The sequence below is a fragment of the Chiloscyllium punctatum genome, chromosome 5, assembly GCF_047496795.1.
Source record: "Chiloscyllium punctatum isolate Juve2018m chromosome 5, sChiPun1.3, whole genome shotgun sequence".
Lineage (NCBI taxonomy): Eukaryota > Metazoa > Chordata > Chondrichthyes > Orectolobiformes > Hemiscylliidae > Chiloscyllium > Chiloscyllium punctatum.
Genome location: NC_092743.1, coordinates 108,327,206 through 108,348,659, shown reverse-complemented (window position 1 = coordinate 108,348,659; position 21,454 = coordinate 108,327,206). Strand labels below are relative to the sequence as shown.

The window sequence follows — 21,454 nt, the reverse complement described above, 5'->3', positions numbered from 1 at the left end:
ACAAGTGCATAGTTCCATGAAAGTAGAATCGCAGGTAGACAGGGTAGTGAAGAAAGCATTTGCTATGCTTGCCTTCATTGGTCAGAACATTGAGAATAGAGGTTGGGACATCATGTTGCGGCTGTATGGGACATTGGTGAGGCCATTTTTGAAATACAGTGTACAATTCTGGTCCTTTTTTAGGAAGGATGCTGTTAAATGTGAGAGGACACAGAAAAGACTTAGAAGGATGTCTCAGGTTTGAATTATTGGGAGAGGCTGAATAAACTGGGGCTTATTTTTCTGGAATGCCAGAAGTGGAGTGACCTTATAAAAGTTTATAAAATCATGAGGGGCGTGGAGAGGGTGAATGGCCAAAGTCTTTTTCCGAGAGGGGATGTCCAAAACTAGAGGGCAAAGATTTAAGATGAGAGTGGAAGATTTAAAAGGATCTGAGGGGTCATTTTTTCACACACATAGTGGTGCATGTGTATGGGATGAGCTGCCCGAGGAAGTGGTGGATGTGGATACAATTACAAAATTTAAAAGGCATCTGGATGAGTATACGAATAGGAAGGGTTTAAAGGGATATGGGCCAAATTCTTGCAAATGGAACTAGGTCAGATTGGGATGTCTGGTCGGCACGGACAAGTTGGACCAAAAGGTCTGTTTCTGCACCGTTTGACTCTATGTTTGATTGTACTAACATCAACAACTTGCATTCATCTAGCGCCTTTAACAGAGTAAAATATCCAAGACACTTCACAGGAGTGTGATCAAGCTAACTCACTGCTGACCTGATAAGGAGATATTATGACAGATGATCAGAAACTTGGCAGGAGGTTTTAAGGAGCATTTTAAATGAACTGGAAGGAGGTGGAACGTAGCAACAGGGGACTTTTTAGCCTATTCTGACATTCACTCTTTAATCCATCTACCCACCTTAGTTCCATAACCTTAAATATCCTTATCCAACAGAAGTATCAATCTCAGTTTTGAAATTTTCAATCGAGCCTCAGAGTCAATAGTGCTTTTTTATCATGGAGAGTTCCAGATTTGCACTCCCCTTTGTGTGAAAAAGTGTTTTCAGACATCACCCTGAATGGCCTAGGCCTAATTTTATGGTTATACAGTATTCTGTCAGGAATGGGATTGGGCCACTTGTCCCTCAGGATTTGTACTGAACTTTTCCCTTCCTCACAATGTCTCTCTCTCTCTCTGCCCTATCCAATCATCGTTAGCACCTCAATTAGATCACTGCTTCATTTTCTCTTTGTGGGGATTCTCTTTCATGCAACCTGTCCCCATTATTGAAACCCTGTTCACTCTGGGATCACTCTGGGATCACTCTGGGATCACTCTGTGAATGTGCATAATCCCAGCTTTGTAAGGCTGATAAATCCTTCCTGAGATCGGGTGCTCAAGACTGAATGCAATTCTCGAAATGAAATCGAACCAGAACTCAAAACAGTTTTACATAAACAAATTTGTATGCCAGTCCTCTTGAGATAATGCTAACTTCCATTAGCTTTGAATTTATTATTTTTATTTCAATTATGGTAAATTGATTAGTTTAGGGATCGAATTGCAAAGTGTGGAGTCTTGAGGAGCCAAAGGCATCAAGGTTGGGCTTAAGGGGTTGGGAAGGTCTACATGGGGGGTGTGGACAACAGGTCAGGGAGTTGGTGGAGGTGGGGAGGGGGATAATATGGGATGGAGATTTAGTTTGAAAAAAGACACAATCTCTCCCAAATAGGAGAGAGAGATCTCTTGTGAGGTAGGGTTCAGAGTGTAGCTTAGATGAAGCAGGATATGACCATGGAGTGTGTGATATTAATATTCATGTGCAACATGAGCAAATGTTTATTCTCCAATGTTAATATCTCACAGCTGGGCAAGTAAAACACTCACCATTGTCACGAAATTGTGACTTTTTTTCAAAAGTGTTTGAGGAAATAGCTTGTCGGTTCAAGAATAAGAAATATTTAAATAATTATCAGTGCTAATATATTCTACAATTAACTAGTTCTTGCTTTCAATACTTGGGTACAGTTTAACGACCAGATCTTTCCTCCTTTCAACTGATCTAAAACACTTTGTCTACACACTAAGTGTGTGAAACACAATTTAATGTATACATTTCTCAGGAAATTGTAATCTTTTCAGGGATAATTTTCTTTCTGCTGAGTTGGTTCAGCCAAAGTAAATGTGACACATCCCTCAGTTTCACCCATACTACAGTAATCGGATCCTTTCTGAGACAGTCAGTGGAAGATTTTGCTCAGTGCTGAACTATACAAATCTGGGATGTGAATCCTTTCCCTCTGGCAGGACTCCTGTGATGTTTAATTAAAAAGGAATGTGAGGTGGCCACCTCCTTAGGGCTCAGTGAAGAGACACAGTGTTTGATCTGAGCTACAAACCCATTCAGACCAGGAAGCATCATCATTTCATCCTTGGCTTGTCAAATGAGTGAATTTATCAAGGTCATGGAGGGAACAACTCTGCCCATCCTACTGGTGCTGATCCTTTAAAATAATCACCAATAATCCTCTTTCCCCTTCCTCTTTCCACTGAACCCTGTAAAACTTCTCCTTTTCAAATATTTATTCAGACATCTGTTGAAAGCTCTGATTAAGTTAGCCAGCACTGCCTTTCAGTCAGCACAGTTGACAGAGGGTCAGTACTGAGGGATTGCTACTCCCTCAGAGGGTCAGTACTGAGGGAGGGCTGCACTGTCAGAGGGTCAGTACTGAGAGAGTGCTGCATTTTCAGAGGATCAGTACTGAGGCATTGCTGCACTGTTAGAGGGTCAGCTCTGGAGGAGTGCTGTACTGTCAGAGGGTCAGTACTGAGGGAGTGCTTGCGCTATCAGAGGATCGGCTCTGAGTGAGTGCTGCACTGTCAAAGGGTCAGTACTGAGGTTGTGCTGCAGTGCCTCAGAGCTCAGTTCTGGGGGAGTGCAGCATTGTCAGAGGATCAGGACTGAGGGAGTGCTACACTGTCAGAGGGTCAGTGCTGAGGGAATACTACACTGTCAGAGGGGTAAGTACTGAGGGAATGTTACACTGTCAGAGGGTCAGTTCTGTGGGAATGCTGCATTGACATAGTTTGTATTGAGGGTGTGTTGCAGTGTCAGAAGGACAGTACTGAGGGAGTGTCGTGTTGTCAGAGGGTCAGCACTCACGGAGTACTACACTGTCAGGGGTTCAGTACAGAGGCAAAGCTGTACTGTCAGTAAGCCAGTACTGAGGGAGTGCTACACAGTCAGAACTGCCATCTTTCAGGTGAGATGTTAAACTGAGGCCCATCTGTACTCTTTAATAGATGTAAAGGATGCAATGGCTAAAAATGAGGGAAGATTGGGGAGGGGATTGGGCTACTGTGCGGTGTCCTCCGTCAATATTTTTCTCTGAATCATGACTACTGCAACAGATTGTCTAGTAATTATCTCAAGCTAGTGGGATCTTGCTGTGTGTTCTTTCCTATAATAGGACTATAACTGCTCTTCAAAAAGTATTTCAATGGCTGAAAAATGCCTTGGACCTTCCTGAGATTATGAAAGGTGCTATAAACTGTTAATGAAAGTCTTTATCTGATTCAAAACTCGAATACTAGCTTCTGAACCCAGCAATTGAACTCACTCAAATGTCAGTCACATTTCAATTAGTTTTAAAATAATATTTTAACAATCTGAAAGCTAATATTGTTTCATAGAGCTCATTGCAGAAATAGCTATCAGAATAGATCAAAATACAGCATGATTAGAAATCTACAGTTAATTATTGTCACTCCAGGCAGCAGAAAGCTTTCAAAGTTGAGTAAAAGACTTGCAGATTTTGAAAAGGCAAAAATTAGCATATTTCAATAAGTTTTCTCCACTCCAAGCCGCAAATAAACAACTGCCTTTAACGGAGGATGTTTATCCAATTTTGCCTGTAACTCCAGACGTGCTTGTGTCTATACCCCCATGCCTGAGTCAACCCCTCCAGCTCGCAGATGGGCCTCAGTTTAACGTCCCACCTGAAAGATGGCAGTTCTGACTGTGTAGTACTCCCTCAGTGCTGACCCTCTGACCGTGCAGCATTCCCTCTGTACTGAACCTTTGAGTGCTGACCTTCTGACAACATGGCACTTCCTCAGTACTGATTTTGTTACAATGCAACACACCATCAATACAAACTCTGTTAGTGTGGCATTCCTCCAGAGCTGACCCCCTTTACTGGGAATAGGCAGGAAAAATAGCCTGGTGGCTAGCCCACCATTGTCTCACCTTGTCCCCGTAAAATGATAGGTGGGCAAGCGCCAAAATCTCAACATATGGCTCAGTGCCATTCTCAGTTTAATGGGATTCCTTTTCCTTGGGAAGTTTTACTATGTTAACAGTTCTATAGAAATGCAAGTTGTTGCTGGTTTCAGATTGGATCAGGCTCACGGATCCTCAGTGAGCCAAAGGTGGAAACTTTCCATCTGTTGGTCTGGATTTACTTTAAAGCTCTCTCCTGAATCATTGTGAAAGAAACATCTGACAGCACATTGCTTGAGCTGTGTGCCACATTATCAGCCTCCTCACTGCAAATGCTGCCTTCTTTTCCCATGTATCTAAAAACCTACCACAGCCTTGTAAAGTTGGTGTTTGCTCTATGGGCTCTTCAGCATAAACTGCCCAGGTAACAACGCGCAATAGATAGAGGTTCTGCTTCTTGGCAAGAGGAATCTCAGAGAATGTGGTTCAAACACCTGCAAGCCCCAGTCCTGGATTCAGGAGAACCTCAAACTTCATTACGGAGTAACCCAGCAAAGTCAAATCATTAGGCAAACAGATGTGTTGGATAAACATCCAATTGGGTTGCCAAGGAAGTTGACAAAATCTTTCAAATCATCCACACAATACATACTTCAGATGTTTAACCTTCCATAGGTTGCTGGAGAATCGATACATTGTGATTACTGATCGTTGTTACCAGTGCAGGGTGAGGAAAAACAACCACAACATTATTTAGAAATAGGGGCAACTTTATACATCAGTGGAAATTGAGCAAGAACGGTTACTTTGTTCCAAACAAAGTATTAAATTTCCTTCCAAAATAGGAAGAGTTGGCAAAGTTAATCTCGAAGGTTAAACAAAAGAGCAGAGATAATGGATGATGGTAAAATGAAAAAGCACTGAGTATTTTCTTCCCGCTGTTGGCTCGGTAACCCTTAGAAATCAATCTTCTGGTAATACTTCATTCCTCTGATGTAGTTTCTAGACTCGGTCTGACAAGAGGATCTTCCTGCACATTAGCTGGTGTGTCGGTTTACAATCATCCTACCTTGGGGACAACTCCCCTGAAACAATACCAGCAATAGAGCCATAATGAGCTGTCTCTGCCATCAATATGGAGACACATTCACTCAGCACAAAACAAACAATGAAGGACTGAAGGGATTTCTTGCCAATTGGGACTGTTCCTCTGTGGATATTTATTTAATTTTCATTAAATATAAATTATGTCAAGCATTAAATATTCAGTGTATTTTTCACATCACTGTGTCCTAGATTAGATTAGATTACTTACAGTGTGGAAACAAGCCCTTCGGCCCAACAAGTCCACACCGACCCGCCGAAGCGCAACCCACCCTGACCCATTCCCCTACATTCACCCCTGCCCCTAACACTACAGGTAATTTAGCATGACCAATTCACCTAACCTGCACATTTTTGGACTGTGGGAGGAAATCGGAGCACCCAGAGGAAACACGGGGAGAATGTGCAAACTCCATACGGTCAGTCGCCTGAGGTGGGAATTGAACCCGGGTCTCTGGTGCTGTGAGGCAGCAGTGCTAACCACTGTGCCACCCTGCCACCCACCGTGCCGTCCTAAGGGTACACTTTCAGTTTAAGCACTGAAACAAATATTCAGGACTTTTTAGGAAATCTGACATCTCAAGAATTAAGACATTCTCCTGCTGAATTTTCCTGGTCATGTGACATACTTCATGTGATAAGCCCGGTCACATTGCATTCCGTTACTGTACCTATATGAACTATTGCACATTAAAGTTGATATGAATTCATTAGCAATGTGACTGCTGAAACCTTGAAATTGTCATTTTCTTTATTCAAGTCAAATTCAGATTTGACATTTTGCAGAATGTTCCAGAGGACATTCCCAGCTGCCTGTAATAAATTTGAAACTTTTGTCAGGAGAATCAGGGAAGAGAAAAGAAAGAAATAGAGAGGAACTTGAGGAAAGAGAGGGACAGAAGTAACAGAAAAGAAGAGAGAGAATAAAGTTGAGAAAGAAGAAGACAGAAAATAGGAAGACTGTAACAAAGGTTGTGGAGAAATAAAATAAATGAACTAGCTATTAGGGAAAGGGGCAGACAGGAAGATGGAGGGTGGGAGAATGTTCGTGTGTTTTCTGTAGGGTTATAGATTAGTTTTGGTTATGTGCTGGGGGAAGTGGGTCTGTTACAACGCAGGGTAAACCCCTCTGCCAATTTAAACCTGACACACAGCTCACCTAGCGCTGTAATCTGTTAAATTTCGAATGCCAAAGAACTATCCCAGATGTCTTGGTGGGCGGCACGGTGGCACAGTGGTTAGCACTGCTGCCTCACAGCGCCTGAGACCTGGGTTCAATTCCCGCCTCAGGCGACTGACTGTGTGGAGTTTGCACGTTCTCCCCGTGTTTGCGTGGGTTTCCTCCGGGTGCTCCGGTTTCCTCCCACAGTCCAAAAGATGTGCAGGCCAGGTGAATTGGCCATGCTAAATTGCCCATAGTGTTAGGTAAGGGGTAAATGTAGATGTAGGGGTATGGGTGGGTTACGCTTCGGCGGGGCGGTGTGGACTTGTTGGGCCGAAGGGCCTGTTTCCACACTGTAAGTAATCTAATCTAATCTAATCTAATCTAATCTAAAAATGTCGTTATTTAAGGTAAAAATTAATAATTTTATTCTTTAAGTCTAACAGAGAACATTAAAACAGCAACTATTTACAACTCCTTTAAAACCTTACCTTTTAACTCCGACTCTACAAGTACTGGTCCGATTTTTTAAAAATCCCCGATTAAGATTTAAATTTAAAAAATCATGTTTCAAAGCCAGTCAGCTTTGTCAATTCTTGTCTGTAGATTTTCCTCTGTATTTTTCTGGGTCATCTCTCCCTCAGTCTTCTGCTGCACAACTTTTCTTATGGACAGGTACCTTTCAGACAGCTAATCAGCTAGCAGTCTGTACTTGTTGGTGCCCTTTGCAGTTCTCCCCTAACTGTTCAAAATGTCAGGTTTTACACCTCAAAACTTCAGATCATTTCATTGGTTTGATATCATTCCCAAACCGTAAAATTCAAATTCGATTGGATTTTGGTATCTGGGGCATAATTTAAACTGATTGGCTGAATTTGATTTTGTTTTTGTTCCATGACAATGCAACTCTAACTATTTGTTTCAACCAAATGTTGCATTTTAAAATTGTTCAGCACTCTCAGTGCTTTCAGTCAGTCCTTGCAAGCTCTCTCTCTCTTGAAGATACATTACATACCTATACCTTCATGACAGGTCACAATTTAAAAATACAAGGATTTTCAATGGCATGTGTTGCTGTGCGGCCCTGGCTTTAGCTTCAATAAGAGTATTAAAAGCTGATCATTAAAAGCTGTTATTCCCAGGACAGGTTAGGATGGATAGTATGATGCAAATGTCAGTGGCACAGCAAAGGGTGATGGAGTCATCGCTTACTGGTTTTAACTTGGACCACTACTCTGGTGCAGTGATGCTTCAAACTGACAACAGATTTCAAAACTGTCCCAACATTAGAGAAAACAAATAATAAAGAATATTTATTTTCACTTTAGTCAGCTCAGGATGTCGCAATGTCCTTTATATAGGATTGAGTCTTTTTGTGGTCTAGTCACCATTACAGAGCCAATTTCAGCACAGCAAACTCTCTAAAGAGCTATTTTTTAAATGGTGAAATCATCTGCTATAAGGAGATGAGGTACTAGTGAGGTACTGTTGTTAGTGAGGTTGATTGAAGGAAAATTTTGCCCAGGTTGTGGGTGAGACCTCCCCTGTTCTTTGAAATAATGGCCACACGAGACTTTGCTTTGAGCTGAAATGGTTACTAGGCCTTTCATTTCTCATCTCATCCAAAGTAATTCTCCAGCAAAGCACCACTCCCTCAGAACTAACGCTTTGACAGTACTGCACTCCCTCAGCACTGACTGTCTGACAGTGCTGCACTCCTCAGTACTGACTGTCTGATAGTGCAGCATTCAGTCAGTATTGTCCCTCCAACAGTGCAGCACTCCCTCAGTACTGTCCCTCCGACAGTGCAGCACTCCTTCAGTACTGTCCCTCTGACAGTGCAGGACTCCCTCAGTACTGTCCCTCCGACAGTGCAGCACTCCCTCAATGCTGTCTCTCTGACAGTGCAGCACTACCTCAGTACTGTCCCTCCGACAGTGCAGCACTCCCTCAGTACTGTCCTTCTGACAGTGCAGCAGTCCCTCAGTATTGCCCCTCCGACAGTGCAGCACTCCCTCAGAACTGCCCCTCCGACAGTGCGGCATACCCTCAGTGCTGACAGTGCAGTCCTGCTCAGTAGTGGTCTGTCATCTCTTTGCCGAAGTTACTGGAGTGGAACTTGAACCCACAGCTTTCTAGCTCAGAGGTGAGTATGCTGCTAGCTACTCCCAGTTGAGTTTGGCTGTTTGTACCTTTCTGAAAGTTGTCAATAATACATTCTTGCTTTGTCCAGGTATTGTGATTTCCTGGGATGGAGACAGTTTTGTGGAGGTACTGGCGACTCCAGAATTGAAGGGCAAACTTTGTGGTCTGTGTGGGAACTACAACGGGCACAAGCGAGATGATCTGATTGGTGGAGATGGCAATTTCAAGTTTGAGGTTGATGCTTTCGCTGAATCGTGGCGAGTGGAATCAAACAGCATTTGTAACAGACCGCAACGGAGATTACGACCGCATCTGTGTTCAGGGATTGTAAAAGTGAAGTTTCGGGCTCACAGGGAATGCCAAAAACTGAAGTCCTGGGCCTTTAAGAACTGCCACTCAAAGGTAGACTACGTCTTGTTCTACAGGTGAGTATTTCCCAGTGTCAGTGGTAACAGGCAGCTCCAATCCAAATGACCAGAGAACTCATAGATTTTCGCAAAAAATGTCGGCCATCTTTTAAGAGATTCCTTTTTTCCATACTGTTCATCTGAATCAGCAACAGATTTAATTTCCTAATATCTCCTGCAAAGCACCTTGGAATGTATTACTGTGTTAAAGATGATATATTACTGCAAGTTCTTGCTATGCTCTTAGCCAGTATGGGACTGGAGTCACCTATAGGCCACACTAGCTAAAAGCATAGCAAGAACTTGCTTGAGGGAGAATACGTTTTTCAGGTCTGCTCTCAATGAGTGTAGGATGTGTGAGTAGGAGGAGTTACAAACATTCCACAGTCACTTGAGTTAAACTCTCACGGGGAAGGGACTGAGGGATAAAGCAGCCACATGTATACGAACCAGTCACTTTGGAGAGATTTCTGCCATATTTTGAGTTTTAAACTCCTTCGTAAAGATAATATCCCCAAGTACATGTTAGGACACAATCTAAAGTTTATAAACAAGCCCTGATTGGCCTCCTCCCTATTATTTTGGGATAGATTTGCTAAATTCAGTTTGAACGGACTGAGAAAGTCAAATCTCAGGTATTTCAGTCAACTCTGCAGCAGTGGTCAGGGACCCAGGTTTCACCCAGGTGAACAGAAGAACCAACGGTGAGTCTGTTAATTCAGGGCATTGAGTCAGTTGTATCATCTCAGACTGGAAATGTGTAGATTTAGATTGGACAATAATGGCAGACTTTCTTCCCTAAAGGACATTCACCAACCAGGTGGGATTTTATGACAATCCAACAGCGTCATGGTAAGCTATTTCATCCTGGTTATAAAATAACCAGCTTCATGAAATTCTGGTTCTGAACTCTGTGTGTCTGGTGCACAAATATTAATGAGCTTGCTGATATTTTAGTACAAGTTTGCTGCAGTAATTTATGTACATGATAGACCAAAGCCATGATACAAAATAAGGTTGAGGTTTGGCTGTGAGATTAAGAGGAATTCTGATAATTTGTTAATGTGTACAGTGTGTTTCAATATAGCCTCTGCTGTATCATGAATGATTTTCTGTTGAGTGTGTGTGGTGCACCCTGTTTGCTAACAGTGGTTAAATCCTTGCTAGAAACACTCTGGGAGAGATGCCACACCCTCTGAGGCAGCAGTTAAAACAATATGTGAAAAGTATCTGATCAGGACACTAGTGAGTCACCTGGGAGAGATCACTGGCTTCAGCTCAACATGAGGAAACAGTCTTCTCATTTCAGCTAGTTCACAAACTGATGGATTAGTGAGGAACTATCAGCTATCTCAAACTCTGCTGAAAATCAGCAGGTTCAATGTTATTTGGTGGTTTCAGTGCCCTGTCACAGTCTGCTGCTGTAAGTTAGTGAGCCATCCACAGGAGTAGTGAAGGCATCTTCGCTGGACAGGGCTGGGAAAGTTATTACTTCATCTATTGTGGATTTAGATCATTGCAATTTCAAACATAAATTCCACTATCCCTGTGAGACTGCCTGTCTGTGGTAAATATATTGTGTGAGACATTAAAATTGTACGATTCACTGTGATCTCGCATGCTCAGAATGCACTCTGACCCTGCACATACGACATTAAAAATCTGAATATCGGCTGTGCCTGACAGGGCAAGGTTCCCATTCATGTCTTAATGAACTCTGAATGAAAAGATGCCTGCAAAACATAAGGAGACCATTCAGTCTGTAATGCTGGTTTTCTGCACAAAAAACTCGGTTAGTGCCACCCTCCCACCCTTTCCTCGCAGCACTGCACTTTTTGTCTCTTAAAGTAATTTCTGAAAGCCACAAGTGAACCTGCCTTTACTGCACTGTTCACTGTATTCCAGAACTGATCCATACACTGAGCCACTGGCATGAGAAGATTTCTCTCGTATCACTGATGGCTGTTTTGCCATTTACTATAAATTGGTGTCCTCTGGTTTTCAACTCTTTTCCCCATTGGGAACCAGATCGTTTCTCACTTAACTATTCTGTGCAGACCTGTTACGATTTTGAACACCTCTATCAAATCTGCCCTCAGTCTTCTCTTTAAAGAGAATAGGCCCAGCTTTTCTGACCTATCCTCATAACCAGCATTCCCTCTGATTTTTTTCTTCATCATGCAGGCCTCTGAAGTCTGTGAATGGCAATGACCTCTGGAACTGGAAGTCAATGTTGCAAATGGAACAGTAGTACATATGCGCAGCTTCGAGAGAGCACTGTTTATAACTGAATTCTCTTGACCCTGGAAATCTTACTTTCTGCACCTTCTCATGTTCCCTAAAATATTGTGCCCAGAAGTGAACTGAACTAATATTTTCTGCAGGTTCACAAAAATTTGTTTACTTTTACACTATGCCTCTATTTATACCTCTATTAATCACTTTCTTAAACTATCTTGCTAGTCCCAGATTTGTACAGATTTTCCCCCAACTCAGCTTCTCCTGTACCTGTTTAGAACTGTGCTCTTTTTTTCTATTTTGTTTACTCCTCGTTCTTCCAACCAAAATGTATCACTTCACACTTCTCTGCATTAACTTTCATCTGGCACATATCCACTCAATTCACCAGCATGGCAGCATCCTATTGCCAGCGCCCTCACAGTTCACCATATTTCCAAGTCTTGTGCCATCCATCAATTTTGAAAATTTTGGGTTATGAACATAGATTAAAAAAATCAGGAGTTTTAATATTGATTCTGGTCCAGTCCACTGCAGACCATCCTCCAGTGTGAAAACAAACATTCGCCACTACTCTGTCAATTTACCATTCAGGTTGCTGCTCATTTATTCCATCGGCATTAACTTTACTGATGGAAGTGTATAATGTGGCTCCTTGTCAAATGCCTTTGCAAGTATATTACACCACATCGACCTTCTCAGTTAACTCATCAACTCCCTTAATCTCAAGTTAATTAAACGCAACTTGCCTTTAGCAAATCCATGCTGTTTTCCTTAATAAATTTGCATTTTTCCAAGTGATTGTTACTTTTATCCAGGATTATTGTTATGAAAAGCTTCTCCATGCCTGAAGTCAAACTGATAGGCCTATAGTTGCAGTATTTATCCTGACATGCTTTTTTGAAGTGTAATATTTACAAGTCTTCAATATTTTTGCTCCACTGTATCTAAAGAGGATTGAAAATATGATAGTTAGTGCCTTGGCAATTTCCATTCTTCTTTCAGTATCTTTGCATGCAACTGATCAGTTTTGGTGAACTGGTTAAGTACAGCAAGTGCCTCCTCTTTATCAAGTTTAGCCCATCCAATGTCTCAACTATCTTAATTATTTTTCTTCACATTTAGAATTTGCTTATCCATTGTTCCATGAGTTCAGTTGTGCTCTGTGAGATCTTCCTTCAGTCTGTTAGGAAAAAAAATGAATAAACTGATTTTTAAAAAAGATTCCTGAATATTGAATATTCCTGAATATTCAATACTCCTGAATATTCCTGAAACTGGCTGTTTCATGTTTTAATATGAATTCTTTCAGATCATGGATTTTTCTGATTTAAAGTTATGAACTAAAGTCAAATTAATTTTCTGGAACTTGTTAACAAGCAATTTTTGAGTCCCTTTTTGCAGGAGTTGTACTCTGAAATGTCTGATTAAATTTAAATAATTGAACTTCCTTAAGTTTTGTTCTGGCTCTAAGCCATATTTCGATTCTCCACTAGATGGCATAGTGAGTGCAGGATATGAAATTTGGCTAATGCAAATATGAATTTCACTTTAATTAACTGCATGGCTCATTTGGTTACTCCCCAATAATCAAAAGGAGCGATTCCAGTCTATTCCTGTCAGGTTTTGTGCCATTACTGCAGGAATAAGTCAACTCTGAACAGCTTCATAAAATGCCAGCCTAGATCTGGAGGTTGATTTAAACTAAGATGCAAAAGTATTGCTAATTTTTAAAGTAAATAACAGTTACCTGAGCTCAAACTTTTGCTGGTTGGTTTTTGCTTTGGGAATGGATATACCTTTAACCAGAAACAAGAAAACATTATCTTTAATTTAGTGACTTGCCACATCATCAAAAAAACACTGAACCTGAAAACCAATGTCCAGACTGAGGACAGACACTGTGAACCTGTTAGCCAGTGTCCGACTAAGGGAAAGACTCGCTGAACCTGTAAACCAGTGTCCAGACTGAGGGACAGACACGCTGAACCTGTAAACCAGTGTCCAGACTGAGGGACAGACACGCTGAACCTGTAAACCAGTGTCCAGAATGAGGGACAGACACTGTGAACCTGTAAACCAGTATCCAGACTGAGGGAGAGACACTGTGAACCTGTAAACCAGTGTCCAGCCTGAGGGACAGACACACTGAACCTGTAAACCAGTGTCCAGATTGAGGACAAACACTGTGAACCTGTTAACCAGTGTCCAGACTGAGGGTTAAATATGCTGAAGCAGTGAACATAACAGATGGGGGATTCTTGAGCATAGATACTTGGAATTCTCCACTTGCATTTTAGACAGGTTGAACATGGTTGGTGAATCCTTTTTTGAATTGTTGCTTCATGTGTCCCCCATCATAATCTAATGCATTTTTTGTGTTTCTCACAGATCCTGTGTCACAGATATGTGTGAGTGCCCACTACACAAGAACTGTTACTGTGAGTCTCTGATTGCCTACATGCGTGCCTGTCAGAGAGAAGGCATCCAGGTTCACTGGCGACCAGAGATGAGTTGTCTTGGTAAGTTCACAGCAATGACCAAAAAACAAGCTATAAGAAAAAGCATCAGGAATAGGCTACCTAATCACTGGAGGCTTCTCTGTTATTCAACAATAACATGGTTGTCTAGTAATGTCCTTGTCTCCACGTTCCTGCATGCCCCACACCCTTAACCATTTATGCCCCTTGTAGATCAAAAATCTGACTAACTCAGCTTTTCAATACATTCAATGATCCAACTTTAATTTTTTTATATGGAAGAGAATCCAAGTTCTAGGTTCTCCCCTCAGCAGCTACTCTGTTAACACCACTGGAACTGTTTATGTCATAATAAGATCAGGTCTCATTCTTCTGAATCCCAATGAGTATAGATAGTTTCAACCTGCTCAACCTTACGTTTTGAGTCAACACCCACCTCCGAGAAACTAGCCAAATAAACTTTTTCTGAACAGCTTCCAATGCAAGTTTCTCATTCCTTAGGTTAGGTGACCAAAATTGTGTGCACTACCCTGGGTATGTGGTAATATGAGTCAAAGCTAGCTGGCTTTATTAAATGCATTTATTTATAAGGCATGGTAAGAGAGGATATCATAGTGGAACTGTACAGACTTAGGCTTCTGTTCCATTTGATCTGATATGGATGCTCAGTACACACTTTAAGAGTAAAAAAAACAATTAACCTCTTACTCCATAACATTTGGTTTTGCCGATGCTGTGAACAATGTAGTAAGACATAAATAAAGCAAAGAACTATGGATGCTGGAAATATAAAACAAAAACAAAAATTGCAGAACAAACTCAGTGGGTCTGGTAGTTTCTTTGAGACTTATATCTCTGTAAATGTCTGCCACTGCTTTTCTACTCTCTTACCTTTAAACCTATTTTCCCACTACACTTTAGCCATTGGTGTACATGCCCTTACATATGCCCCTACTTAACTTTAAATCAGTTATCACAGATCCATATTGCTCTCTTTCAAACTGAATGTGAAATTCTAGCATACAAGTACCACTCGATTAAAAGCCTAAGCTCTGAAGAAGAATCATTTTGGCACAAATCTGTAGATCTTTTTTTCTCTCCACAAATGCTGCCAGACCTGCTGTCTTTCTTTAGTATTTTCTGACTTAATTTATATTAATTCCATTCTTGCCAAGAGGATCTCAGAAATCATTAATTAATCCTGTCTCATTACACAAAATAGTCTGGTCTCTATATTGACACAGAACATAATGTTCTAAGAAACTGTCCTAATGCATTGCTTGAAATCAGTATCCTGGTTACCATTGCCAGTTTGATTCGTCCAATTGGTGTTATGATTAAAATTACTCCAAGATTATTGCAGTACCTGTCTTGTTAGCCTCCATGATCTCTATGTCTACAGAAAGGAGTCCTATAAATGATCCCAACCAATAACTTTTTTTTTAAAAAGAGAAAATGTTGGAGAAACTCTGCAGGTCTGGCAGCATTTGGGAAAGAGAAAAAGAGTTAATGTTTCAAGCCTTATATGACTCTTCTGTTCTGAGTCAAAACATTAACTCTTCTCTTTCTGTAAATGCTGTCAGACCTGCAGTTTCTCCCACAATTTCTCTTTTTATTTCATAGTTCCAGCATTTGCAGTATTTTGGTTTTCCCTTGACATTTCCTATCTCCACCCAAACTGATTCTACATCTTGATTTTTTTAATCAAAATTATTTCTCACTGATCTCATCCTTTCGTAATAGACCTCATCTTTGTTCCTTTTGTCATTCCAAATCAACCCTTAAATATTAAAATCCCAGGTTAAATAACTTCAAAATCTTACCTTTGTAATGCCTATTGTATCATACTTACTTATTTTCTGTTTGTGCCATCAATTCTTCTTTGTTATGGATGTTGCGTATTCTGATAAAGAGCTTTTAATTCCATCTTTCGAGCATTTTTCCAACTTTGACCTTACTTATTGGTGCACATTTATGTTTGTACACTCTCTCCCTTCCTATCTGACTCAGGTTTTTATTTACTGTATAACTACACTGCAAGAGCAAATTTGCATGTGCTTAATCCTTACACGTGTAAACTTTACCATGGGGAGACCTGGGAAGAGTAACATCCTGCAGCAACTTTCTCCAAATTTTACCCAGGGTGAAGATTGGTGACTTTGTGCAGAGTCCATGTTTCAGGAATTGTAGATTATGCTTTTACATTTTTAAGCATTTTACCAAATATTGTCAATTGAATGTAAGAAATTTTGCATTTGGGCACAGTCCCATCTCTTTGTTCAGCAAATATCTGCGCCTGCAATGACAGCTTTCGATTCTGGGTTTCAGTACACAAGACAGTACCTGTTAAAAGTAGTCGAACATTCATCACTCTGAAAACACAGGGCATCTTGTTTCATTGCATAACTTTTCAAAAATGGAAATATTTTGCCTTCATCTAGTTGCATTCTCCTCTATATATTCAGAGAAAATGATTTCTCTTCCCACTGCTATGTTGTTATTTCTAGGGTCCCCAAATATCTATCCACCCTCCCCATTCCATACATTTTTTTTGATGACATTATCTAAAAGCTTAGCATTAGTTTTCACACACACGCTGATGACACCCAGTTCTTCTCGATATCACCAGTCTCTAAATGGATGAGTAAAAACCTTGACTCCTTATATATTATGAAGAGTGAGAAGATTACCTTCTACTCCTGTTACAAGCACTGATAGAGGCAAGTGTTTTAAAGTTTTGGCTGATAGGGGGCAAGTGTTTAAAGGATTTGTTAACCCATTTTGTAATTCTTTGACCTCAGAATTTCCAAATGCAGCAAAAGTCCATAAGTGCCAAATTTCTAAAATTACATAGAAACCAAAGATAGATCTTTCAGTTCAGAAAAATAGACAAGATGTGTATGTGCGTTCTTAATCATTATTCATTCTCTTTTCAGCTACCCAGTGTAAGCACGGTGCCATATATGACACATGTGGTCCAGGCTGTTCCAAGACCTGTGAGAACTGGAACGAAATTGGTCCTTGCACTAAGCCATGTGTGGCAGGCTGTCATTGCCCAGCAAGCCTAGTACTTCACAGAGGACGATGCATAAAGCCAGCCTTATGTCCCCGGTGACACAATTGGGAACCCCTGACCTCAAAATCAATGGTGATGATTCGAAAACAGCTTCTTTCACCAGCTTTGGATTGACTGCTCTGACATTGTAATTTCAACAGAGAAAGAAGAACGCATGTATATTTTCAGTATGAGCTAATTGATGATTGATTAACCATTGGGAAAAATATATAAACTGATTTTGAATGTATAAACAGACTTTAAATTAATATAAAGAGAAAAGAACTTAAGCCAGTCAAAAATCATTTATTGTACTGCTTTCAACATTTAAAATATTTCAGAAGTCAGTGTTTAATATTTAAATATTGGCCATTGCACATGTTTCTGTACAGTCTGCTGCAGAAAATTAACTACAAGAGTGAAGAATTAGCAGTTTAAAATGGTGCATGAATGAAGGGCACTTTCTCCTCATCAGGTCAACAAGGTTAAACCTTTATGTCTCTGAAAAGAGGCAAGACTGAGTATTATTTGATATCAACAAGGTTTGTTCATTTTCCATTATTTGTCAAGGCAGATGATAAAGGAGCTCTGTGATGGGCAGTATCTTTAACATCAGATGCAGGTTGGCACACAACACAAGGACACACATGGGCAAAACTTCAAACTCTGAATGTCGGGGGAACAACAGCTGGCTCTTTGTCCCACAGCTCAAGGATTGGAAGCATTCTGTTGCCCTATCTCAAGAACTACTGGCTTGATGCATTTTAGGATTTTTTTTTGCAGATCTAAGTTGTGACAGGATCCAGTCAACATCATCCTCACTGATGATTACAGAACTCACTATTCACAGAAAGTCAAAGTGACTCCAATAAGATCACCTGGTGTGGAATGTGTCTGATGTATGTCTCAGTCACTCCTATTTAGAATGTAATAGAGTAATCTGACACAGTATTTCCGTTTCTCACCCTGTTCCAGACAGAACTGTTACAAGAGCACAAAACAGAAAGACGAGCATCAAGATTGATTCAATCTGAAGTTACCAATAGCCATCTGCTCAACTTAAGGTGCAAGGTTTGTTGTATTTGACATCTGCTGAATGAAGTGTGGAATGTTACTTATTGAGAAAGTAAATATATGTCTGTGAATGTAGTCACATATTCTGCATGAAATCCCAGTGGCAACAACAGTAGACAGGAACAGAGATGATGGCACTACTTCAGTGCTAAGATTGTAGAATTAAAACATATTGGTTACTTATTTGTTCATTATCATTTAAAATATTCAAAAATGTCAAAGGGCACCTGGGCTAAACATTGGCACCTGCCAGTGACCAGTTTTTTTATTCACCATGTGACAAACAGCATTAGTTTTTTTAAAAAAAACTGTTTGGGAACAACCAGTTTCTATTGAAAGGCAACATGCTCTTTTTTTTAAAGAACATCTGATTGCTACATTGTGTGTCAAGATTGAGCAGTGAGGTCAAGCATGTTGCACTCTCAACCTCAGCAGGCAAAAGCTCTAGAGCTGCCAAAACAAGAATGTGCTGTTTTTCCTCAAGTGGTCAATGTCCGAATGCAGCAAGACCTGGACAATATCCAGGTTTACACTGACAAGTTAACATTTGTACCTCACATTGCCAGCCAATGATCACCTTCAATGACAGAATCTAACCATCATCTCTTGACTTTCAATGACATTACCACTGACCAGAAACTGGACTGAATTAGCTAAGGGATTACTGTGGCTACAGCAGGTCAGGGGCTGAGAATTCTGCAGTCAACAGCTCATCTCCTGTGTCCCTAAAGCCATTCCACCACCTACAAAGCACATGTCGAGAGTGAGAGTGATGGAATACTTCCCTTTGGCCTGGGATGTGTGCAGTTCTAACATCACAAGAAATTTACCACCATCCAGAACAAAACAGCCCACATGATTGTTTGTGGATGTGGCCCCATTCATTCATCTATACTAATGCTTATTAGTAAAAGTATGTGCAGAAATTCAGTAAAGCTCCCTGATGGCACCTTCTAACCTACAGTCACTACCATCTAAGAGGACAATGGCAGCAAATACATGGAAACACTGCAGCCTGCAAGTTTCCCATCAAGCCACTCTCCATCCTGACCTGCAAAACTATGGTCACTCCTTCAGTGTTGCAGGGTCAGAACCTTGGAACTCCCTCCCTCAAAATACTGTGGGTGTATCCACACCAAATAAACTGCAGTGGGTCAAGGCAACTTATCACTGCCCATTCTAGAGAAGACAATAAATTCTGGCAAAACCAGCAATTGGTATATCCTATGAACTTTTTTTAAAAAATTGATCCAAGAAAAATCAGAGTTACTGGGGTAAGGCAAATGTCAAGAAAGCATCTAATATTTTTGGAAAGTGTTAACACAGAAAATGAGATGAAAACAGAAAATGTTGGAAACTCAACAGAACCTGTGGAGAGAAGAGGCAGTATATTAAATTAATAAATAGCCACAACCAAAAACACTTTATAGACAAATAATGGCACAACCTCACATTTTACTCAAAATCTTTATTGAAAATAATCACATATTGCATAACTCCATAAAGACATGAAAATTCTGTTTATAAAGAAACATGAAGACCATATTTCTACATTTGTTTTCATCTTCATTCACACCTCCTGTCGCTTTCTTCAATCAATTTGGAATATTTCATCTGTGCAGCAATGTTCAACCAAAATTGGCCTTGAAATTCCCTTGTTTATCCAAATTACCACAGATTTCTACGTCCAACTGAGACTTTTCTTTATCTTTAAGACTTTATAAACGTCATTCTGAAACACAGGAGTGAAGTGAGGGGCAGGCGACTTGGAAAGAATTGAACAGAGAGGGGGTTTCATTGCATTGTGTGCATCTTCCACGTCCCAAATTTCTGGCATGCTGCAACCAGGCCTGAGAGAGAGATAGAAATCAACTTCGTATGAAAAGGTTTTTGCAAATAATTTGCTTGGATCATTAAAAAAGATATTTTTTAAACGAAAGTGGACACAAGTTTGTAATTCAGATTTGGAAGAAGCCTTATCCAGGATGGTTCATTACATTGATTAGGTTTATGAACTAATCAGAAACTTGTCAGCATTGCTAATTTAGTAATCCTGACAGTGAACACTTAACGTATTCATTATTGATAAACTAAATAATTGCCCCAACATCATTGCAAGTGTGTGGGGTGACTAGATTAATAACAGAATCAGGACTGACAATGATGCAGTTTCCTCACAATACCATGTATTCCTCAGAACCAGTACTTCCAATTGCATCAAATCAACATAGCTGTTAGAATGGAAGAGGCAGAAATAATTTAACTGAAGCACCTTTTAGTTTAACTGGATTTCAGTATAGCCTTTTCTGCATGGTATTTATACGAACTAGGAGCAGGGGTACACTATTCTGCCCTTCAAATCTGCATTGCCATTCAACAAAATCATGGCTGAACTGCTGTATTGCACATATTATTTTCTGATCTCCCTCAATACCTATAATTCCCTTGTCTAACAAGATATATATAAAGATCCACATCTCTGCTGCCTTCTAAAAGAGCTCCAAACCTGTAAAACATTCAGTGAAAACAATTCTCTTCACGTGTCCTTAAACGATGACCTTAAATTTTAAAATGGTGTTCCCTAGTCCTGGATTCATCCTCAAGAGGAAACATTCTTTCCATATAAATAAAAGCAAATTACTACAGATGCTGGAATCTGAAACCAAAAGAGAAAATGCTGGAAAATCTCAGCAGGTCTGGCGGCATCTGTAAGGAGAGAAAAGAGCTGATGTTGTGAGTCTGACTGACCCTTTGACAAAGACTCGCAATGTCAGCTCTTTTCTCTCCTTACAGATGCCGCCAGACCTGCTGAGATTTTCCAGAACATTCTTCCATATTCATCTTATCAAGATTGTTCAGGATCTTATATAATTCAATCAAGTTACCTTCAGACTTTAGTGAACCTCCCCAATAAATTTACATTCTTATATAAGGAGACAGAAATCTGCACTTTGTATTTGAGGTGTGGTCTTATCAATTTTTTGGATAATCGAAACAACAATCTTTTACACTCTTTCTCCCGTAATACTGTCATCCACTACTCTGAGCTCCTATTTTACAAAATAACCTTTTAATGAGGCATCTCGTCAAAAACCTGTTGGAAATCCAAGAGCAAATCAGCAGGCTTATGTTACCCATAATGCATATTATTCCTTCAAAAAACTCCCAAACTGTGAAATTCCCTTACAAAAAACCATGCTGAATCATCCCGATTACCTTGAGTATTTCTAAGTGTTCAGCTATAATCTCAGTAATGACTGACTTTAACACTTACCATGATAACCAAGCTAACTGGCCTACAGTCTCCTATTTTCTACCGTACACCCTTCATGAATAGAGGGTTTAGGTTGCTACTTTCCGATCTAACGGAATGGTTCCAGAGTTCAGCGAATTTTGGAACATTAATAGCACATACCTACTATGTCTTTAACTGACTCCAGCATGAATTCCATCTGGACCCTGGAACTTGTCAACCCATAACTCTGTCAGCTTGCTCAGCACTGGTTCCATGTTGATGGATGTGGTTTTGCTTCCATTAGTGTGTTTTATCTGATGTGACAACGC

The 21,454-nt window shown here is 40.3% G+C and overlaps 2 protein-coding genes across 5 annotated transcripts in view; one reads left to right on the top strand and one right to left on the bottom strand.

Moving 5' to 3' along the window:
* bmper (BMP binding endothelial regulator) overlaps positions 1-19,368 on the top strand; it is a 67,563-nt gene extending 48,195 nt beyond the window's left edge. The window contains exons 13-15 of the mRNA XM_072571012.1: positions 8,725-9,061; positions 13,673-13,803; positions 16,698-19,368. Coding sequence (XP_072427113.1) covers positions 8,725-9,061; positions 13,673-13,803; positions 16,698-16,876 — 647 coding nt within the window. The 3' untranslated portion in view covers positions 16,877-19,368. The remainder of the gene's footprint in view (positions 1-8,724; positions 9,062-13,672; positions 13,804-16,697) is intronic.
* dpy19l1l (dpy-19-like 1, like (H. sapiens)) overlaps positions 19,344-21,454 on the bottom strand; it is an 88,518-nt gene continuing 86,407 nt past the window's right edge. For all 4 annotated transcript variants that reach the window (XM_072571008.1, XM_072571009.1, XM_072571010.1 and 1 more), the window contains one exon: positions 19,344-19,740. In XM_072571008.1, coding sequence (XP_072427109.1) covers positions 19,572-19,740 — 169 coding nt within the window. In that variant the 3' untranslated portion in view covers positions 19,344-19,571. The remainder of the gene's footprint in view (positions 19,741-21,454) is intronic.